We start from the raw sequence: 21,951 nt of genomic DNA on the forward strand, positions 1-21,951 counted from the left end.
TTTTTTTTTTAAAAATAGAAATTACGATAAAAATTACGATATATAATATCACTTATGTAATTTATTTGATTTTTTTAAAAAAATTTTTATTAGGGAAGTTATTTTCCTCATTTTTTAAGAAGTTTGTTTTCCTAGGAAAATCAATCAAACATAAAAAAATTGACAAATATTTTTCTCCGTACCAAACACACCGAGAAAGGCTAAACTTCATTTCAATTTGTTTGTCTTCACTTTTCATTAGTTTTTAGTTCATTTATAAAAAAAAACATAAAAACACTTCTTTATTTTGATGACATTTTAATTGTAATTTCTACTTGACTTGTTTAAGACCACAAGACTAAAAGACATTTTGCTACATTCAACATATCTTAATTTGAAATCAATCAATCTTTTTTATTTTTTTAAACTCCATATCGAATCAAAATCAGAGAAACAATTGAAAGGGAGGGGGTAATACTTTTCCATTAAGTCGTGTGATTAAGCCACATAATTTACTTCTTCTCATCACACAAGCTAAATAACCCATTGAATTGCAAAGTTTACATAATTTATCAAGTTTCTTTGTGTGATCTTCTGAATTTAATTTTCTCGGAATTTAATTAATTTAAATTTATATGATATAAAATCTATCAAAGAGGGAACTATTTCATATCTTGATTTTTTTATATATTCAATATTTGAATTCAAAATCTTGGTTAAGAAGAATTTGGCACACCATATGGCAAGTTGGAACAATAAATGACAAAAAATAGTTTTTAGTTTAGAGTAGATGAATTATATACATGGCTGATGGCACCATACTTAATATCTTAACTAATCTCAACCTTAGTAATCTAGAACAATTAAGAAAATTATTATCCACTGGTCATTTTGTTTAATATCTCACATGACCCTTTGATCATTATTTAGTCCTTGTTTGTTTTCATTTATTGGATGCCTGAATCTGAATGATTTAGACATAATCTTGAAAATGAATTCTCAAATCCATAAAGAATTTAATTAGCTTAATTCCTTCTATATCAATAACTTTGAATTCGTCTCTTTTTAAGAAAAAAGAAGTTAATTAGTTGTTGGGTGATTCTTTTGAACAAGTCATTATTGGTAGATGAATTAAATATATAGTAGGCATTTCTGAATTTCAACTATCCCAAATATCTGAATTAGAAGTTCAAAGTTAATTAGCTGTGAATCTTTTCAATAATTATATATTCTTAAGGGAAAGGGCATAAATATACCTCCAATTTAATTTAGAGTGGATCACAATCCTCATTTAATGAAGTGGTGCATATTAATTCATAATCTAACAAATAATTTATATTTATTCTTTTCGTTAACAAATACTTATTTACTGAAATTTGTCACTTGAGTTTAAAAAATTACCTCACCCATTTTTTTTACACCTTCAAAATCCAACTCACAAAAATAAACTCAATTTCTCTTCTATTCAATCATAAAATGAGTTTGGATCGAATTTAAATAAAAAGGGATAAATATTTTTTGTTAGGTGGATCTCAGTTGGATTGATAGGGAAAAAAATAGGTGAAATAGTTTTTTCAAAATCATATGACAATTTTTGAAATTTTAAAAATTATAGTTTTAGAATTATTTTCTTAATCAAAGCGAAATATTGCTTGGCGCTCTTGATGATCAAAATTATATATATATATATATTAAAAAAAGATTCATGTCATCCTACATTTAATTTTAAAAGTATATTTGTTACATNAAAAGGGATACATTTTTTTTGTTAGGTGGATCTCAGTTGGATTGATAGGGAAAAAATAGGTGAAATAGTTTTTTCAAAATCATATGACAATTTTTGAAAATTTTAAAAATTATAGTTTTAGAATTATTTTCTTAATCAAAGCGAAATATTGCTTGGCGCTCTTGATGATCAAAATTATATATATATATATATTAAAAAAAGATTCATGTCATCCTACATTTAATTTTAAAAGTATATTTGTTACATAATTTAATCCTCATATATAATCACATCATCATACTTTCGAGATACTTTTTGCTGACCAAGTGACACTGGCTCAATCTAACTTCTTTACTATGAGTAGGATGATATAACACTGTCAAATCATTTCATATAATTTTAAGTATCTGTCATAATAAGTGAAACTAATTAAAAATTTAAAAATAATAATTAAATTAATTATTTAAAAAATAAAGCAATCGACTCACTGTAGTAAATTAAATTATATAGAAATAGTATGGCAATTTTTCAATAGAAAATTGCGAGGAAATAAGAAAAAAGCATCATTATTTAGGAAATCACACAAATCCATTCACAAGAAAAGTCATTTATTTATTACACCACTTAAAAAGGCAATATTATACAAGGTAATTCAACAGAAAATTGCGAGGAAAGTCAAAAACACACATGATTATTTTGGAAATCACAATACATCTACTCAAGCGAGAATAACCTCTTACATCACACAAGATAGGATAAAATATATTTAGACCTTGCACTTTTTTCAACTCGATCCACTTATAATATCACACTGAACTTATTGTTATTGTACACGGTACGATAGAAAAACACGACAACGCTCAGAAAATGAAAATTCAACAAGTATTTAAAATCTTATTAAAATAACAATTTAGAAGAGGTGGTGGTGACCCCCCTCAGCTTTTTTTTGTTCTTTCTTGGCATCCTTTTTCTCATGATGTTCATGGAATGCAAATCCACCTGCCCCAACTGCAGCAGCTGCTGCAATCTCTTCCTCTATCTTGTGTTTGTGTGCATGTTCTGGATCTTTCTTTGCCTCATGTTTCTCATGCTAATTTCATTCATGTTTATTATCACCAACAAAAGAGGAAAAAAGTAATTAATAACAAACACTAATTACTCCCTCTATTCAAATTCATGTGACGTACTTTCAGTTTTAGTTGGTCATAAAAATAATGACACTTATTTTGAAACGAATGGAGTACTAAGTAATTTCAACATCTATATTCTCTTTTTAAAATTTTTTTTTTTTTTATAAAGAGTTGAAGTTGTAGAATAATTTTTTTTATTACACAATTTATAAAGATGGTAGAGAGCTACTATAATTAGGTGAACTTAATGTGAAATTAGAGTATAAGTGTTTAAATAGAAAATAAACTCTTTTACTCACAAATAAAATCATCTCTTCTCTGTTTATCTTCTTTAATTTTCTCACACCCCTTTCTTAATTACATATATCAAGAAATTAAACTGAAAATGTAAAACAGAAAAAAAAAAATTAGAATTATATGTTACTTGTGACTTTTTTTCTTTTGTACTAGAGTAAATAAATAATTAGCCAGTAAAAATCCTCCTATTCCGGTAATCCAACAACTTTTGACAAGATCATTTGGGAATAAAAGCAACAAACGTACGTTAGACCATGTAAACTTGTGGTGGAGTAGCTACTCTTCCGTCCTAATTATAGATTTTTGTATTGAATCAAGGAAATAAAGTAATTTTAGTAGGGATCGATTTATTCCACTTCCTGATGAAAATCCTGACTAATGAACACCAATAAAATAAAATAAATAAATATTAGTGAGGTATAATTATTGTTCTTTAGATCATAATTAAGCACATGATGGTAACCAATCTACTAGGTTTCCGGTATATAAACTCTAAAGGAAACAAATGTATCTGATCGTAATTTGAATAGAAGAAAATGATTTTATAAATAATCGATAATAACGTTTATATATAAGGTAAGATTATATTAACGTACCAAGGCGTAGGCACCGGCAGCAACAGCGCCAAGTTTACCGATTTGCTCAAGATGTTTATGGTGTTTGGTTTCTTTTTCATAGTCGACGGGGCCCTCCTCCGCCTTGTCCTTGTGGTGGAACAGGTGGTGGTGGTGTTTCTCCTCCTCCATCAGATCGATTCTTATGACTATGGAGAAAGTGTATGGTGTTTGATACAAATATGATCTTGTCAAGTGCTCTATTTATAATTAAAACTCATTCATTCACTAATAGTCCAAATTAAATTATTGTGCCATGAGGTGGCACTTTGGTAGTCATATCATGCTATTGTATAATTTATGTAGTTTAATCGTGTAAAATAATTTTTACACTAGTATTACCTAAAGATAATGACAAGACAACAATATAAAAAATGAGTGAAATTATTAAATTATTGAGCTAACTTTTAGGATTAAATTAAGTTCAAGCTTTATTTAGTATGATATCAGAGTTAGACTATTCATGATGTTATAATTTGTCCACGTCATGGAGTACATTGTCTTGGGGGTGGGGGACGGAGAGCGTGATGAATGTAGAAAGAATCTCACATCATAGGTGGATGAAGTGACTTGGGCACTTACATGATCTTAAACAATCTTTTTTTTATAATCTAACTTTTAAGATTAAGCTAGGTCCAAAGTCCATTTTAAGTGTAAATAAAATTTTCCAAGATCTCTTTCACTATTGTTCCATTGACTGCATGCCATTGCAGATGAAAGAGTACTCAACAGATTTTTAATTGCTTAGTTACCTTTAGACTATATTTTTTCCTTTTCATTAATTCGATATTAATTATCTTTCCCAATTGCCAATCACCATTGTGAATCATCAACCAAAATATGGGATTACTTAGAGATTAAGGATAACAGAACACATGTGGCAAAGGAGAAAAACAAACACTATGTCCCTACCACAAGATGGAGATGTCATGCAGCTGTCATTCAAGTCAATTTTATGTTTTGCTTTTTCTCATTTCAGTTTTCAAAAAAGGAAAAAATACCTAATTAAACATCCTTCACTACCATATATACTATTATTATCTATATTTTTAAAATATTACGTATCTTACCACTTATTAAGAATTTTTTACGTATCTTACACTTAGATACATATATTTTTGTTACCAGATACACAAAAATAGAGAGAGAAGCGAGTGAGATTTATATGTATCCTAGATACATGTGAATCACACTAGATACATGTATCTTGAATGATTCGCATGTATTTGGGATATCAGATACATGAGAGAGTGGCGAGCGAGATGGGAGAGAGGCGAGCGGGATTTGCTATGTATCCTATATATATGTTAATTAATACACTTGGATATAATATATTTAGAACAAATTACACCTAAATTTGACCCCATGCATCAGATACATGTATTTGGACTTATCTGGAGGCACCAAAGTCTGATAAGATGCGTAATATCGCAAACTAAAGTGTATCTAACGAGTTATTAACATCCATTGTATTGCTATAGCTGAGATCATTAATCATGACATCAAGTTCATGAATGATTTTTTCACAAGTGGTTTCATTTAAAATCTCTAAGATTTCATTCCGAACGAATTTTGCGGTATCGAAACATTAAGTTAATAAATATTAATTTATCAATTAAATGATATCTCTATAAATTAATAATATTTCATCCCATCTATATTAATTTAGTGAGGTTTTATTATATATATATTTTATGTTTAAGACTCAAACACGGAATAATTAATTAATGATGGAGAAAATTCCCGTAATTGCTTATATTTTGATTATATAGCAAAATCCTTCGTCTTTTGATAATTCTGTCCATTTAATGGTTAAACTCGCATACTTCATTTCAAACAATAGGTTTTCATAATTTCATTAATAAGCTATTCAAATATTAGTAAAAAAAAATTGAATAATTTTTTTGAATCTACCTTCAATCTACTAATTATATTTTAGTAATTATAGATATATTTCATATTTGCCAATCTTGCTTTCAGGTCCAACAATTTCTTCTTTTAAATCCCTTTCCCTTTTTCTTGGTCTTATATTCTGTTGACTGAGACACTGAGAGTGTGTTAGATAGAGAGGAAAACATTTTCTTCTAATTTTTTTCATATTTATTTGATTGGTTAAGATTTTTGAAAAAGAGGAAAATGATTTAACATTGGAATAGGAAAAACAAGTTTAACTAGTGACATTTCATATTGATCGTATCCTCTCTACCCTTCAACACACCTCCTCCCTACCCCATGTAGGCTGTAGTGCCCATCCCTACACCCATTCCCCATCACAACCTTTCATAATATTTATTTAGATTAAATATATACAATTTTTTTTAGGATAATATTTTCGCTTAAATATAGAACACGAAGAAAAAAATCTAAAAATTTACAGAAAAATTGTTAGCTTAAAGTGAACTAATCTGTGTCGATCTTTTCAATTGTCTCCTCCTTGTCTTGCTATCTCCGGTTGATTTCTCCGATCTCCCTCTTCTTGATAAATAAGACAAAACATTTTTATGCAAAAATAATTTAAACACGAAAGAAAAGTTTTAAGGAAAATAGACTTTCGAAAAAGAAATATTTGGAAAAGATAACTGCCAAGTGTCATGTCACGTCAAGCTTAATGAACGTCTGTGAGGTTGATGCCTCGAAGTCTATTCGATTACTTGTTGAGAAGTATTCAAAGTTACTTTAAACTGCCGATGAACCTTATTGAAATTTTTGAGGTCATCCTCAAAAAATTCTGTCCCAGTTAATTGTCTTGGCGACGTCCCAAGACCATTTTTGAAAGTTTTATAAAAAAAAAGTGTTGTTAATTATGATCTTTTGTCTGAGATAATCGATATAGAGAGACCAATCAATTTAACAATCTCTAGTATATAGCCCTGCATAATCCTCATATAAAAATGCGGTCCTCACTAGTAAGAAATGGGCTTATTTATGCAGTCTAAGGATAATTACCCAAATAGAATCAAACTTCCTCCGAGAGAATGGAAAAACATGTAACAAAGTCCATACTTATTGCCGGGGTGTCGCAATATATCCCCCTTGGGATCATTCATCCTCGAATGAAGATTCTAAACACACCTTAAGGAAATGACTCTAGACTAGCATCCCATCATGCATGCAACACATCAAATGCACATAAAAAAAGTACGTAAACTTTAATTCCAAACTAGACACATTCAATGCAACACAAGGGAGTAGGAACTATATCGATGCAAGAAAATTTTTATGCTTTTTATACCAAAGAGTTGGGAATATGAGTAATATTCTTTTATTCAAATTCTCAGCAAAGGAAGGTCCATAATGAACATTGCAACTATGTTCGAAGATGGAACAAACGAAAACCACGAAGAGAGCAATATTATTATTTTCTAGCAACTAAAAATACCTGGAAGATGTTCATCTACATTATATCATCAGATATGACAATATTCTTACCCTGAAGGTTATTTATATTGCATTGTCGAATGAGATGATGCCACTACTCTAAGAGTCAATCATATCGTATTGTCGATTGAGACAATACCACTATCCGAAGAGTCATTTATATCGTATCATCAAATGAGATGATACCACTACTCCGAGGGTCATTTTTATTTTATTATCGATTGAGACGATACTGCCACTCAAAAGATACGCAGAAGATCATATATGTTACTAAGTGAAGCATTATCTTCGTTCTGTATCAAGGAGGCATCAAGAGAAAGAAGTCATGCATTGCAGAGAAGTCATGCATAGCAAGAGAAAGAGTACTTATGCATAGCAAGAGAAAGAAGTCATGTAGTGCAAGAGAAGGAAATCATGCATAGCAAGAGAAGAAAGTCATGCATTGCAGAAAGTCATGCATAGCAAGAGAGAGAAGTCATGCATCGCAAGAGAAAGACTCATGCATAGCAAGAGAAAAAATAAAGGGTCATGCATCGCAGAGAAGACATGCATAGCAAGAGAAGAAAGTCAAGCATCACAGAGAAGTCATGCTTAGCAAGAGAAAGAAGTCATGCATTGTAAGAGAAGGAAATCATGCATAGCAAGAGAAGGAAGTCATACATCGCAAGACAAAGATTCATGCATAGTAAGAGGAGTTGTGCATCGCAAGAGAAAGATTCATGCATCGCAGGGAAGGAGACCATGCGTCACAAGGAAATCAACACCGACTGCATCATTTTCATTCGCAATAACAATATCAAGAGAGCTATCAACATACTATATCAGCCTATTTTATTACTTCGATATCAAAGAAAGAGTACATTGAAAATTATATTGCAAATATGAGACACAAGCTTTATTTGCTTTACGTCAAACCCGATGAAGTTGACGTCAAATGTTCAAAGAGAGAAATTAAGTGTCAACACGGTAAAAGACACTACCTCTCCATTTGAATTGCATTTTTATGCTAATGAGTTTTATCTCAGTCTTTGTCAAGAGCATCCGAGAGGATGAATTCTCAAAACAAACAACAGGGGCGGACGACATAAAAAAGGATGCAGTACAACGTGAAATTTTTTCTTAGCAGCGGACTGGGATATAGTCCAAAGAGGAGTGCCAAACTCTTAGGACGCGAGCAGAGGAGGGACTTCCACCACAATCAAACCACACTCCTATCAGAAGACATGTGGGTTTATCTTTGGGTTTGTCGGTTTCAGTTTCGCATCCAGAAATTTTTGGTCTCTACCGGAAGCAGCTTTCCAATCTGAGTGATAATGCACCAAGAGCTCTGGAATTTATGTCCGTGTAGGTTCTTAATTATGGGTGTGAAGCGCGCCACATTCATGGCTAAGAGATTGCAACCCTCCTTTTCATACTTGATTTATTTTGTCACTCTTTCCGAACCAAAGGTTATATGGCTTAATAGATTTCCTTTTTAACCAATTGAGTCGAACTACAAGCAGCCTAATTCCCTAGGTGGAGGGATATGTAGGCGGGATCAGTGTTGAAAAACTTGGCTGTATTCCAACATTCACTCTCAAATCTTATTCCCGAGCATTCCGGTCTCTTCATAATCTGATATCGGGATGACTTTTGAGTTTTTTCAAATCGTGCGTTAAATCAAGTGTATCGAACTACAAATGGCCTGAATTCTCATATAGCCTGAGATATGTAGGAAACCCACTTTCTGGGTCCGACCATAATTCTTAAAGTCTGTACCAAATTCCTTTTCCTAAAGATGAAGATGTGGTCGGTTAAAATTGGATTAGTCAATTTAATTTTCCTTGAATTTCTTGCATCAATTCGAGTAAAACGAGGGACAATTGTTGACACTCAATTTCGACCCTCCCCGATAATAATTAATTTTTGATCTTCTTGGATTTCAAACGACTTAGAATAATTAGCTTTATAAAATTCATATAGTTTCAAGGTTATTTTAGCTAATTTCAGTCGACTTTTTATAGTATTTTGAATAATAAATGTATTTCATATAATTATATATATAATTAATATATTTTATTAATATTTGAAAACCATATCTAAAGATTGCTACATTGTTTTAGTAAATATTTTATTAATTTAGTCTAGTATAATTTATAGCTATAATTTTGAGTTATTGAAGTCGGTTAGTTTATATTCGAATTAATTATTTTATTTCGTTAAGTTTGAGAAGCTCATAAATTAATTATATTAATTCTTCCTATCTAAGTTTTAGCCAAATTCACTAATGTAATTCAATTCGGCTAAATCAATAATTCATTTAGCTATTAAAGGGCCAAATTGTGGGCCTTTTCAACAGCCCACTCTTTTGTTCTCAATTCCTTCAGCCCAATTCCTTCTCAAATAACCAAGCCCATTACAACATTACAACAATCTAAAATTCCTAACATTACAACAGCTTACAGCAATAGCCCACCAATAGTCTCAGCTGACCCATCCAGCCCACTTCAACCCCCCGACCCGGCCCAAATTCCTTTCCCTTCACAAAAAGAAGACCCATCTAACGTTAGCAGCGACGAAACGACAAAATATTCCCAGCAAACGCGACAAAGCACCAGCAACGAAGACCGATCAAGCAGTGTGGGCCGTCTCTTATTGGCTTCTTCCTCCCGTCCTTTTCAATTCGCAGTCGCAGCAGCAAAAGCACCTACCAGCAAGCCACGTCTCAATCTTTGGGGCTGCGAGATCGCTCCACATCTGCATCCAAGGACGATGGAGTCAATCCCAACCGTTTATCTCCCCTTTCCTCATTCGAAATGGGGCGATTTTTCAGAGAAAAGGGTGTTTGTTAGAAATTGTGAAAGATTTTGATTTTGAATTTGGAATTGGGTCTTGGTTTGCTCGATTTTTCGTCTGTTTCCCCTATTTCTGAACCCTATTCTCCCTTCTATATGTGTTTCTTGTTGTTCACTGTGTAAAGGAGAGAGATTTTTGAGTTGGAAAATTTTGAGTCAAGAAAAAAAGGAAGCATACAGGAAATACATAGGTTTCTTTGAGGCAAAAATAGACCCGAAAATCAAATATTATAAAGAGTATTTGATTCCCAGTTTCTTCTTCCGAACACGACTTTCCCGTTGCTTGTTAGAACTCTCGAAGTTTGTGTGTAGTGATGGAAGAACTCTTCCTTGCTTGTTCTGTCTCGGTTCTGCTACCCTCGAAAAGGTGATACTCATTTTGATTTATGTCTCTTTTATTTTAACGTGACGACTGTTTGGATCTTGGATTGCCTATAGTGTTCGAAATGTTAAAGTTTGAGAGCATGTTTGACTTATCGTCTGCTGCAAATCAATGTTGTAACTCGTTTGTCGTTCTTTTTGTTGTCCTTTGCTTTGTCTGCTTTGAAGGTTTGATGATTCCATTTGTTCATGATTCCTTTTCTCTTTACTGACTGTCTCGTTTGGATGGTTAAGATAGTTGGAGATTTTGTTGTGAAGTTCGAAATCACCTTCTATAAGTGATTTTGGCTTTCGCAATTTGATACATAGTTTGTTCCCATTCTCTGATCATTCCGATTTAATGTAAATCTATGGGTTGTTTAGCTCCATATTCATGCTTGCTTATAAATGATTTTTTTTATATACATGAGGCTTGCCAACTAATGCAGTTTGTCTGCATTTTTCTTTTATTTTTTTTGTTAATTAGTCTAGTTCATTAACTTTTCTTTTGCTTCGTGTTTCCGTGACCATGGTCATTAGCTTATTTGGCATGTATATTCTTTGATTTTGGTCGAGTCTACCTTCTTTACTGTCTAAGATTTTTATGAGTTTTGTGCCTATCGTTAATCAGTTCCAATAGATTGCGAGAATATGTAAGCCTTAGTGTATAGTGGTTTGTGCATCCCACCCTTTCCCTTGTTTTTTTTTTATCTTTCTATCGTGGTTAGCTCTGTCTAAGTTCATTACTTCATTTTATTATGAGTTTCCTGTCGTGCTTACATGTGGACTATCCTGTTTCGTCTAATCCAATTCATAAGATAATATACCTCGCTGATTTTAGTTTTATATGATTTTTTTTGCTAAATTTTGTTTTGTCTGATCTTTTCCCGTGTTTGTTATTACTGTCAAGTTGCCGTATAGATACATTATGTTTAATACAATGTGTTTGTTTGTTAATCAAGATGTAGTGACTCCTTTATTTGTAAACTATATGTTGCCAACTGTTCGCTACTTTATTTAATTTCAATTGATTGGTTTTGCTTGCTCAAAATGTGTTTAGTTGGTTTCCCTTGGATACATTATTGTTTTCCCCTAAATTGGTAAATCTTGTTATCGTTTGGAGCTACGGTTTTGTAATGTTATTTTTGAGTTCTAATCCTTTTTTTATCTTTTGTTTCATGTGGTACTTTCCGAGTCCTCTTGGACTCCTATCTTCTCCCCCATATGTTGGATGGGCCGTAAAGGCCCACATCCACTTATTTCTTTATCGAGTCCAAGCAGCTGGTGTACAGGTTGAAAGCAACAAATTAAGGCTGGAATTCGAATTTTCAAGCTCCAAAAAGCCTGAAAAAGGGGTTGTATACACTGGTATACTTGATGCATACAGTGGTATACAATAAAAAATACAAGTGATATACAGGTTAAATTCGGAGTTGCAGGCTGAAACACGCTAAAAATGTAGGCGTACAGGTTTAAAGACGGATATACATGAATAAATGCAAGGATTCAGGCTCCAATTCATTTCGTATACATTGATATACACTCATTGTATATGGCTTTCTTAAGGTTAAAAAAATGGGCCCAAGAGGTCAAAGGGAAAGTCCAGCAGAAGAATTTGGATTTAAATAGGCCCAAACCCATGATTGAGTGTTTTTAGTATTAGGATACGATTTTGGGCCAAAAGCCCAAATTTGATTCTTCTTCTCCCTTATATTTATTTATATTTATGTCGACTAACTTTTTTGTGTTTGATTATTATTTAATTAAATTCCCCAGGAGAAGCCATTTCTTATTTTCTTGTTCTTAATTTAAATATATTTATATTTTCACTTATCACTTAGTTTTACTCATATTCTTTTAATTTGACTTGCACTTTTAAAATTATTCCCTTTAGAATAATCCCCCTTTAGTTTATTTCCCCTAAAAAAAAATTAATTAGAAAAAATAATAGTAATAAATAATTTTTTTTTAAAATGAGTTCTTTACTTGATTAAAAATTAAAAAAAAATTAGTCAAAGTCTTTTTTAGTCAAATCACCGGTCAACCGCAAGTTAGCGGACATTTCGAGGGCCTAACACCTTATCGGAATGCACATTGGACTTCGAACCCTTTTAATTTCAATTGATTTTATCTGTTTAAATCTTTTGAAAACTTTAGCTTTTTTTATTGATTTTTTTCTAAAAAATTAAGTGGCGACTCTATTCTTTTGAAAATTCGATTTCTCTTAAATCATAAGTTTAATCGATTTTTTGAAAACTCAATCATTTTTCTTTTATTTATATTTTCGAGTAAAACATATTCAACTCGTCAGAAATAGGCAACTCAAGTCTTTAAAACATTTAACAAAATAAATGAAACAGACTTCTCAATCTCTATTGTCTATCTATGAAGCCTCTACTATTACAGAAGGATATAGGAACAAGACCCACAACATCTCAAAACTACTAACTGTAAGATAAAGGTGAAGTCCTTCGGAATATAAAAAGGTTTACCAAAGCTGACTGGAATATCACATGACTTCAACGAAAAGCCTATTGATGATCCTGAATTCCTGTATCTGCATCATGAAATCATACAGGCCAAATGGCTCAGTACGTGGAATGTATGAGAATATAAGGGGAATTCTAAAGCATAAACATAGGCTTGAACTTGATAAAAATGAAACATACTTACCTCTTCTCAACTCACTCAACTCAACTCAAGAATAAGATACTCAACTCAAAGGTATGTTATTCAACTCAAATGTACTCAACTCAAGATACTCAAGGATTAAAAAAAACAGTAAAAGATGCAATATATATGGAAAGCTTTTAAAATAGTGGACAACAACTCAATGTATTAAAGAATACAATAATAACTCAGTTTGTATATATATAAAGAATATAATATAACTCTATGTGAGTTTTTCTAACCGACAACCATCACCATGAACTTAGTAATGATACATCGTCTCACCAACGCTGCCAGAACTGTCCTATACTTTGTCAGGGTATATAACCTCTCAACTAAGTAGATTCACTAGTCTATGCTAAAAATCATTAAGGAATCATCTAAAAAGTATGATCCTTTCTACCCAAGTTGGCTACATGATTTATGGAGATGTGAGTTATCTGAATTCGTCCTCATATCGGTGCTCAATACTACTCCCACAATTATATTCATCTCATATGTTTAAAAACATAACTCTTTTTGTGGTTTAAGATTATTACTCAAAATCTTTTTCTTAAAAGAGATGGTACTCAAACTGCTTAAAACTCTTTTAGAAATCTCAGTTTCCTCTCATCTTAAATGTAAAATCATTTACTCTTGAGAATACTTAGTTCTCATATATCATTTTAAAGAAAATGAACTCAGGTCTACTCTTCCTCAACTTAGTGCTCAAGTCTTTAAAACAAGTTTTTAACATATTTAATTTAAATTGTATATGAGATAATTCATATACATTAAATTAATAAGTATGACATGTGCATTACGTTGTTAATATTAGATCAGATACATGTTATACATGTAAGTAATTTTGATACACTATAGAACATGTGTAATATACATGAATTAATGTTGGATACATCTTTGTATCTTATATAACACAAGATTCATAAAGCATAAATCTTAATTAATACCAATACTTCTTAGATATACATGTATCTAATAAACAACATTGCTATATATTAGATACAAAAAATGAAAAATAACTATATCAAATATATCTCATGGCATCTGATACAATGCAAAATTGAGATTGTAAAATAGATACATAAAGTATACTGTGAATTATGAATAGATCTTGCATTTTTTACATAAATATTTGAAACATCATCTTGCTCGGCTTGTGTATCTGAGTTTTCAGATGTGGTCCTAGGGCCTATTCTTCAGAAGGGAATCTAGATCCCACCTCATGGAATCCGTGATGTGCTTAGGTTCCACATGGAAGAGCCAGAATACACGATGACTTTACTTGTGAAACCTGGATTTATAGTCCCTTTGTGCCATACAATCAATGTTTCTATGGTTGTTGGTTGCAAAGATTCAAATTAAGTTGTGTGCATTATCAAGAAGTCCCTTTTTTATTATATAGATTGAACAATTTATCATGCTTTAGCTTATGACTATCTTGACTTCTCCTCTCCGTTTGTTTGTATCGGCTCTTCGGCCATCATGGATGGTTTAGTAAAGAAGATTTATGAGGGGGAAAGAAGAAAGAAAGAGAATGGGAAGATGAACTTGGTATAGGAGATTGATGATGAAGGAAGAGAGAGAATGCAAATGTGATGTAAAAGGTGTGGGGGTGGGGGGAGATATATTGTTGGCATAGGAGTTTGAGGGACAGTTGTTAATCTACCTTTAATTAAGGAGTTTGAATTTTAAGATAATTATTCAATATCATATTTAAGGGAATTATGTATCTGATTTAACTTTTTAAAATATATGATATAATTATTTTAAAAAATGATATTATAAGTAATACTTTTAAACTATAGGTAAAATATGTATATATATGATAGTTAAGTATGTCTAATTATGTAGTTTTTATTTCTTTATTCTACGGGTGAGAATAATAAAGATGGGTAAAATAGAGATGAGTTATATTGAATAACTCTTTTTTTTATTGGATGTTCCGGAAGGGACTATGAATAACTCTTGACATAGTTATATTAGTAATTTTTTTTTTAAATAACGCTAGGTTATTTATTATATATATATATATATATATATATATATATATACCTTAACACTCTGTTTGGATCATTGTATTGTATCGTTACTATACCTACAATGTTTGTTTTGATTGTTACTTAAAATGTATTGTATTGTATTGTTAAATTTCGTTGTTACGTAACAATGAAAACCCCTATTTTATGGAACAATCGATTTTGGTGTGTTCCCATTGTTACTTAATTTCTTTTTCCAATTATATATTTACATAATATTTCAAAATACTATTTTACCCTTTACCTTATATTATTTAATTCTAGTCAAATCCCCTACCCTAGAATAATTAATGATATTTTAGTAAATTTATAAATTACAATACAGTACGATACAATCAAACCAAACATTAAAATGTTATTAAACAACAACAAACAATACAGTGTAGTCAAATATTGTATCTACCATACAGTACAGTACAATAGAGTATAATACAATATAATACAATACATTATAAAACAATGGGTAACAATGATCCAAACAGAGTATAAGTATAAGCTATATTCGCCGACCTACCTAGTCTCTCTCCTCTTCTCCTTTGACGGCGAGAGTCTGACTTGAAGAGGCCCATCTTTCTTCTGCTTCTATTACAGGTATTCATCTTTAGGATCTGAATTCTTTGATGATTAGCGAACTCTTTTAAAACTGATTTACCCCTATTCATCGTAGATTCATTGCGATTCCATGGCTAAACGACTGCAAAGTTTTGCTCTAAATAAGGTTAGTACTCTCTCTTCTTTTTCTCTCACACGAATATTCAGTGCCCTGAATTAAAAACGTTGGAACTTGGTGATGGTGATGGTGATGGTGGTAGATTCAAGTTTGGCTGAGGGAGACAAGTTCATGAACAAATTTCCTACATTGTATAGTTTAATCAGGAAAGTGCTGTGAGGTCTTTAGCACCTTTAAAGTTACCTTCTTTGATTGGATTGTGGTAATCAGAGGAAGTCCCAGTACTCTGTAGAACATCTCTTTTCCTGTTGCTGGCATATACAACAACTATGAGATTTTTTCTGAACATGAGCGGAGTGCATGCCAAGGAATGTGTAAGATTTACTGATATGTTGGCAATCCCAGAAAGTCAGGAAAGATCTGAAGAAAATCTAAGGAGCTATTTTAAAGATTAGATGTATTCAAAATTTAATTCTTTTGGTGTGAGGGAGATATAGTAGATAACGGTGTTTTTGGAATGTAAGTGATAGTGCTATGCAGTAGCTAATGATTTTTGTGTACCTCCTTGCTACTTTTGTTGATGAAACATTACCTTATCAAAAAGAATCTGTTATGTCTGATTTATAGGTTGATTTTGTAAGATTTTGGCTGTCATTCATGGTACCAATAGATTGATTTGATGAAGCTTTTTCTTATTTTTTATTATAGTGTCAAAAGAGAGTTTGCATTGCAAAAGATCGCATAAGTCAGTTACCCGATGAAGTTTTGGTACATATACTATCTTTTCTTACTGTTGAAGAAGCAGCTAACACAAGTGTCCTCTCAAGGCGGTGGCTAAGCTTGTGGAGATACATTGATCGGCTTGATTTTGATGCTACCAAACCCTTGGATAAAGTAGCCTTGCAACCCCAGCTACAGAAAAGGCAAATGAAGAAGTATCTTAGATGGGTCAGTTGTACTTTGCAAATGTGTAAAGGGCAGAGACTAGACCAATTTCGGGTTTGTTTTGATTTGAACAAATCTGCGCGGCATGAGATTGATAAATGGATTGAATTTGCGTTTTCTAGGAATGTTCAAAGACTAGAGTTAGACTTATTAAAGGGTGGAGACTACATCCGTACTTTTGAGAACTGTTATACTTTTCCAGCATGGCTCCTTGGTCTTGGTGATTCTGCTGACTCTTCTTCTTGCATACCTCATTCTAATGACCTCCAAATACTCTCACCTGTCAAGCAGAACTTCAAGTCTCTAAAAGTGCTGCTATTTAAATCAGTAAATGTCACGGGCAAAGTTCTTGAGTTCTTTCTACACAATTGTCCATTTCTTGAAACAATGGTAGTTCATAGATCAGGAACTTTGGTAAATTTGGAAGTTGTTGGTCCGTCCCTCAAGTTGAGACACTTGGATATACAGTACTGCTACGATGTTGAATCACTTAAAATTTGTGATACAAACCTTGTAACATTAAGGACTTCAGCAGGAGCGAAATTACTGCTTAAGAATGTCCCAATGCTGGTTGAGGTGGAAATTTCTAGTGCGGAATTCATCCATTTTTTGAAAGACATATCCTCTTGTCTTTCCTGTGTTATCTCTCAGCTTGTGGTCCTTCATATACATGTTCTTCATTCATGGGTTAGTGAACAAAATTTTGTGTCTATCTACCTATGTTTTGCTGGCACTAACTGGTGCCTTCTATTTAGTGTAATCTTTCGTAGGAAAAATTGGAGCATTACAATTTTCCTCAACTTACTAAGCTCAAGAAATTTGTCCTCACTACATGCAGAGAGGAAGACAAGAGTCTATTAGGTTGCACACCTATAATAAGGGCTGCTCCCCAGTTAAAGGAATTTGAACTACAGGTAAGTATCATGTTTTGAGTTCTTTTTCCCCTTTGGCTGGTACAAGAGTCTGATTTATTTGTTTTAGCAATTATGGTTCATCTAGTTACTTATGCTATTTCTTGAGTATATTAGTTATTTAAGTCATCCTGCTTGAGTTGAAACAATTGTGGCGAGCTGAACTTTAATGCATGATACTTTTGCATTAATTTCAAGTTGCTTGACTGTGCATATATGAAGTCCCTGCGCTTACCTAGGGGTCATTTTTCAATAGGTTCTAGACAGCTGTATCAATGTTGAGTGCTTATTTCTTATCGAAAAAAGAGTGTATACTCTCATCACTCAGCCAGTTTCTTATGTTCTTTTACTGAATTACTGTGTGTGTCCGAGAGCTTGTTTGGTATAGTGAAATGATCTGAGAGTTCTGGTATTGTGATTTCCGTTGCCCAATGCATTCCTCCAAAATCTATTGTGTTCACCCCCTTGCTGCTAGTTTTTTATGTGATAAAATTGGGAAGTATTGTACAATGACTATTTCGCGCTCGATAAACCTACTTTATTGTGATAATTATACTGGTTAATGTCAGACAAAACTAACAACCTAGAGAGTTGAGAACTAAGTTGTTACCAGGCTAGGTAAGCTAGTGAAGGAGGCATGCACCGGAGTAGAGGTTTCGGAGATGAGGAATCCATCTCATATCTTGGCATGCTTTGCATTTAGCAACGTAATCCATAAATTGTTCTAAATTGTTAAAACCATATGATTCAGGGACTAGTTTTTATTTGAACATCTCATACCTGCCATGCTTTGCATTTAACAACACAATCCATAAATTTTTCTGGTCTACTGTGATGTATCTCAACCATTTCAACAATAAGACCCTTTTTCTGAATACCCAATTTTTTTTTGCACAAATTACTCTTCTTAGAGCACATATAATTTTAGGCCATTCTACTCAATGTATTCTCCTTCGCTTTGGATCAACTTGCCACATCTTCTTCCTTATTTTATCAAAATGTCTTTACACCTTTTGGCATAGGCTACAGGGACATTACGTTAGTAGGATAGTGTCAATGACACTTTATATGTGTCCCTCCCCCCACCCCCAAAAATAAAAGACAGATATTGTTTCCTGCCGGTTGCTAATCTTCTCCACTCTATCTATTTATCACGGCAGGCATATAATTGCACTTATTCTTAGTGGTTCTTTTAGGCTTCCTCTACTTATATCCTTTCAATCTTCTCTGGTCACACTTTTCCTGTCCATCAATCCGATTTTGTATAATTCTTAGACATGCATTGTCAATTTGTCATAAAGATCAATGTTTTACAAATAGCTAGCTGTTCATATTTTCTCTAATTTAAATTAGGGTTTATCCGTTTTCAGTCTCTGTACTCGGGTTTGTGATTGGAAATCATCTTATTTATGGAATTACACTGAGCTAGGAGGTGTTTTCTTTTGCATATACTTATGTTGTGATTTTTGTTGTGCGTGTCTCTGGCAGTTGATATCGACATGTTCCGTCCAGACAAACAGAGTGTGTAGGAAGGCTGCCATAAAATGTCGACTTCATCACCTCAAAGTGGTCAAGTTGTGGGGGTTTTATAGCGGTGCAGCTCATGTTGAACTTGTTAGGTACTTCTTGGAAAATGCTATTGCACTCGAGAAAATCATCTTTGATCCCAGTACCCCAATGCCCACTCATTTTCCTTTAGACCCTTTGTTCATTAAGGAGGCCCAAACTGCAAGAGATCTTGCTAAGCTCCATCTTGAAGGTGAAGTACCTCCGGATATTGAGTTGGTCATATTGTAATATGTATGTTAATTACCAAAATAATTAAATTATTACACCATTTTAATTTTTGCTACATCAAGGGAACTGATATCGTTTAGTATTGGGCATCATTACATTAGATGCAATATTTATTTTTGTTTTTGTAATTAATCATAAGAAACAGTAGTAATTAAGAGAGACTAGCAAGTCCTGTAACAGATGCAACAATAATTGCGACGCCCTCAAAGTTTTCTTTCTGGCAGTGTTGGTTGCCTCTGTCTTTATTTCTTCGGAAATCATCCATCATCAAAGTTACTATTTCCTCCGTTTCAAAAAGAATGATCTATTTTGACTTGAAATGGAGTATAAGAAAAGAAATAAAACTTTTTAATCTTGTGATTTTAAATTAAAGTTATGTCAAATGTACCAAAATGCTCTTTAATTTTGTGGTCTTAAACACGTCAAGTTGATTTTTTTTCATTATCACCCCCTCCACCATACATTACATTACATATATTTGTGCATTTACTCCATGAATTTTCTTCATATCCCTTCGGGCACGACCACAACAACATACTCAGTGCAATCCCAAAAAAGAATTGCCAATCAAAAATAAAACAAGCTAAAGAAACACTCTTTTCTTTTCTCTTTTACAGGATAACCTGAGGTTTGTGTATTTATTTTTCAACAATTGGTTCCACTAATTTTGCTTACTGAAATGTCTATGTAAGGTGTAACTCCACATTTGGGCGATAAAATGCATGATCCAAAACCATACTTGTTATGCATCAAACTTCTTGATATATGTTGAATGTTTATCAACAAGAAGCTCAACCATCGGAGACTCGACTTAAGCCCCTGCCCGAGTGCTGTCCCTGCGAACTGTTACTTTTTCCTGCTCAGTGACAACTATAACTTCCTCTTTACGGGTTGATAGTTCGTTAGCTATCACCATATGCATCTTGTATTTTTTGAGGGTCATATTAGCCCAGGGGCGGCTCTAAGGCTTGGCCAGTGAGGCCATTGCCTTGGGCCTCAAAAATTTGATGGCCCCAAATTTGTTTAAATTATTATTATTAGTTTGATTATATATTAATATAATTTATATAAATAAAATTGTTATTGTATATTTTTTATTATTATTTGTTTGAGAGTATTTTTTACCAATAAGTTCATAAATTCTCATAATCTTTTCACTCATTAGTTGATATATTTGTTTTAACTTCCAATTTTAAATTTTATCCTTTTTATATAGAAACTAAGTTATATATATTGATAACATAATGAATTTTTTAAAATTTTTTCTTAGGCTATGTGAACATAAAAATATTCATGCACAAATTTCCTTTTCGTTTTAATATAATATATTATATGAAAATTTTATATTTTGTTTTAGATATTCACGTGCTACTTAATGAAATGAATTATATCATTTAAAAAGAATTATATCATTTAAATTGACCTGAAATTTGGATATTTTTGTTAGTATCCATGCTCAAAACTTCAACTATTAAGTTATGTATGTTCTTTTCTTTTTCTTATTTGTGATGATAGCCAAATTAAAATTACAATTTGAGTTTTGAAGCTTAACATCGATAATCCATCACTTTTATATTTTGTACTCTTCTTCCTTTTTTTTTTTTATTTTTTGTGTAAAAATTGATATTTTTTGTCTTAAATGATTAATCTATTGTGTAGAAAATAGATTTTCTTGTTAATGTATAAATTTTATAAAATAAATTTAAGGACCTCTTAATATGATTTTACCTTAGGCCACGAGATTTGTTGAGCCACCCCTGTATTAGCCTTTGCTAAAAGGATATCTGTGTCTGTCTCTAGCTGTCAAATAGTAGATATTGGAAATCAGTAATGAAACTATACCCCGATGCCACTTGTGAGATTATATTGGGTACGTATGTTGTTATTGTAGTCATGAAACCATATGATATACTACCTAATAAATGAATCTTTGACATCCATAGCAGAAAGAGACATATCTCATATGATATAGAAATTCTAGACACCACTTGTTTACAAGTAGAGCATATTTTTCCCGAACACAGAGTACAACGTTATTAAACTTTACCAAACCATACAAGATGATCACCAACCTTAAGTGCCCATTCATTCCTCAATTTTTCCTCCAAATCGTGGCAGCAACATTAGCGAAAAACAAATTAGCTTCCTTGTCCACCAATTTAGATAGTCATTATAGGTTGTCATCTATTCATATGTATAGTACGTTATAGAAAATTTAAGACTATGAACTAATTGTTTACTTACCTGAAATCTCACGTTTGATGTTTTCCTCTCATGTTCGTACGCCCACGACCATTCTTTCTCCCTTTTCTTTACATAATAATAATTATAAACCTAAAGTACTAAATTTCACTTTAATATATATGGGCCAAGTAATACATGCTATTAGATAATTAGAGCAAACTACATAAATCCCACCACTTTATATTATAATTACTTAAAATTCCGATGGATTTTTAAATTACTTGCTATACCACTTTTTTTCAGTCGGATACATGAATCAAACGTTTTTAGATACGTGTATCTATCATAATTAAAGGGAAGCGATACAATATTTAATTAATTTAAATAGAATGATGTAACTTAATTCCACAATCAAAG

The 21,951-nt window shown here is 32.2% G+C and overlaps 2 protein-coding genes across 2 annotated transcripts; one reads left to right on the forward strand and one right to left on the reverse strand.

Moving 5' to 3' along the window:
* Window positions 1-2,296: 2,296 nt before the first annotated feature.
* Window positions 2,297-3,938, reverse strand: LOC125854266 (abscisic stress-ripening protein 1). The gene is made up of 2 exons (XM_049533762.1): window positions 3,729-3,938; window positions 2,297-2,795 (listed from the first exon to the last, which is right to left on the reverse strand). The coding sequence occupies exons 1-2, from the start codon at window positions 3,876-3,878 to the stop codon at window positions 2,616-2,618; spliced, it is 330 nt and encodes a 109-aa protein (XP_049389719.1). The 5' UTR covers window positions 3,879-3,938; the 3' UTR covers window positions 2,297-2,615.
* Window positions 3,939-15,548: 11,610 nt separating this feature from the next.
* Window positions 15,549-19,544, forward strand: LOC125855453 (putative F-box/LRR-repeat protein At5g02700). Its single transcript, XM_049535175.1, has 4 exons — window positions 15,549-15,745; window positions 16,406-17,329; window positions 17,398-17,556; window positions 19,042-19,544. The coding sequence occupies exons 1-3, from the start codon at window positions 15,710-15,712 to the stop codon at window positions 17,410-17,412; spliced, it is 975 nt and encodes a 324-aa protein (XP_049391132.1). The 5' UTR covers window positions 15,549-15,709; the 3' UTR covers window positions 17,413-17,556; window positions 19,042-19,544.
* The last annotated feature ends 2,407 nt before the right edge of the window (window positions 19,545-21,951 follow it).

Source organism: Solanum stenotomum, chromosome 2, assembly GCF_019186545.1.
Source record: "Solanum stenotomum isolate F172 chromosome 2, ASM1918654v1, whole genome shotgun sequence".
Lineage (NCBI taxonomy): Eukaryota > Viridiplantae > Streptophyta > Magnoliopsida > Solanales > Solanaceae > Solanum > Solanum stenotomum.

Excerpts from the sequence above, each read along its gene's own strand:
- LOC125854266 (XM_049533762.1), bottom strand. The coding sequence starts at position 3,878 with ATGGAGGAGGAGAAACACCACCACCACCTGTTCCACCACAAGGACAAG. Across the intron at positions 2,796-3,728 it reads CTGCCGGTGCCTACGCCTTG|CATGAGAAACATGAGGCAAA; the intron begins GTACGTTAATAT and ends GAATGAAATTAG.
- LOC125855453 (XM_049535175.1), top strand. The coding sequence starts at position 15,710 with ATGGCTAAACGACTGCAAAGTTTTGCTCTAAATAAG. Across the intron at positions 15,746-16,405 it reads AAAGTTTTGCTCTAAATAAG|TGTCAAAAGAGAGTTTGCAT; the intron begins GTTAGTACTCTC and ends TTTTTATTATAG.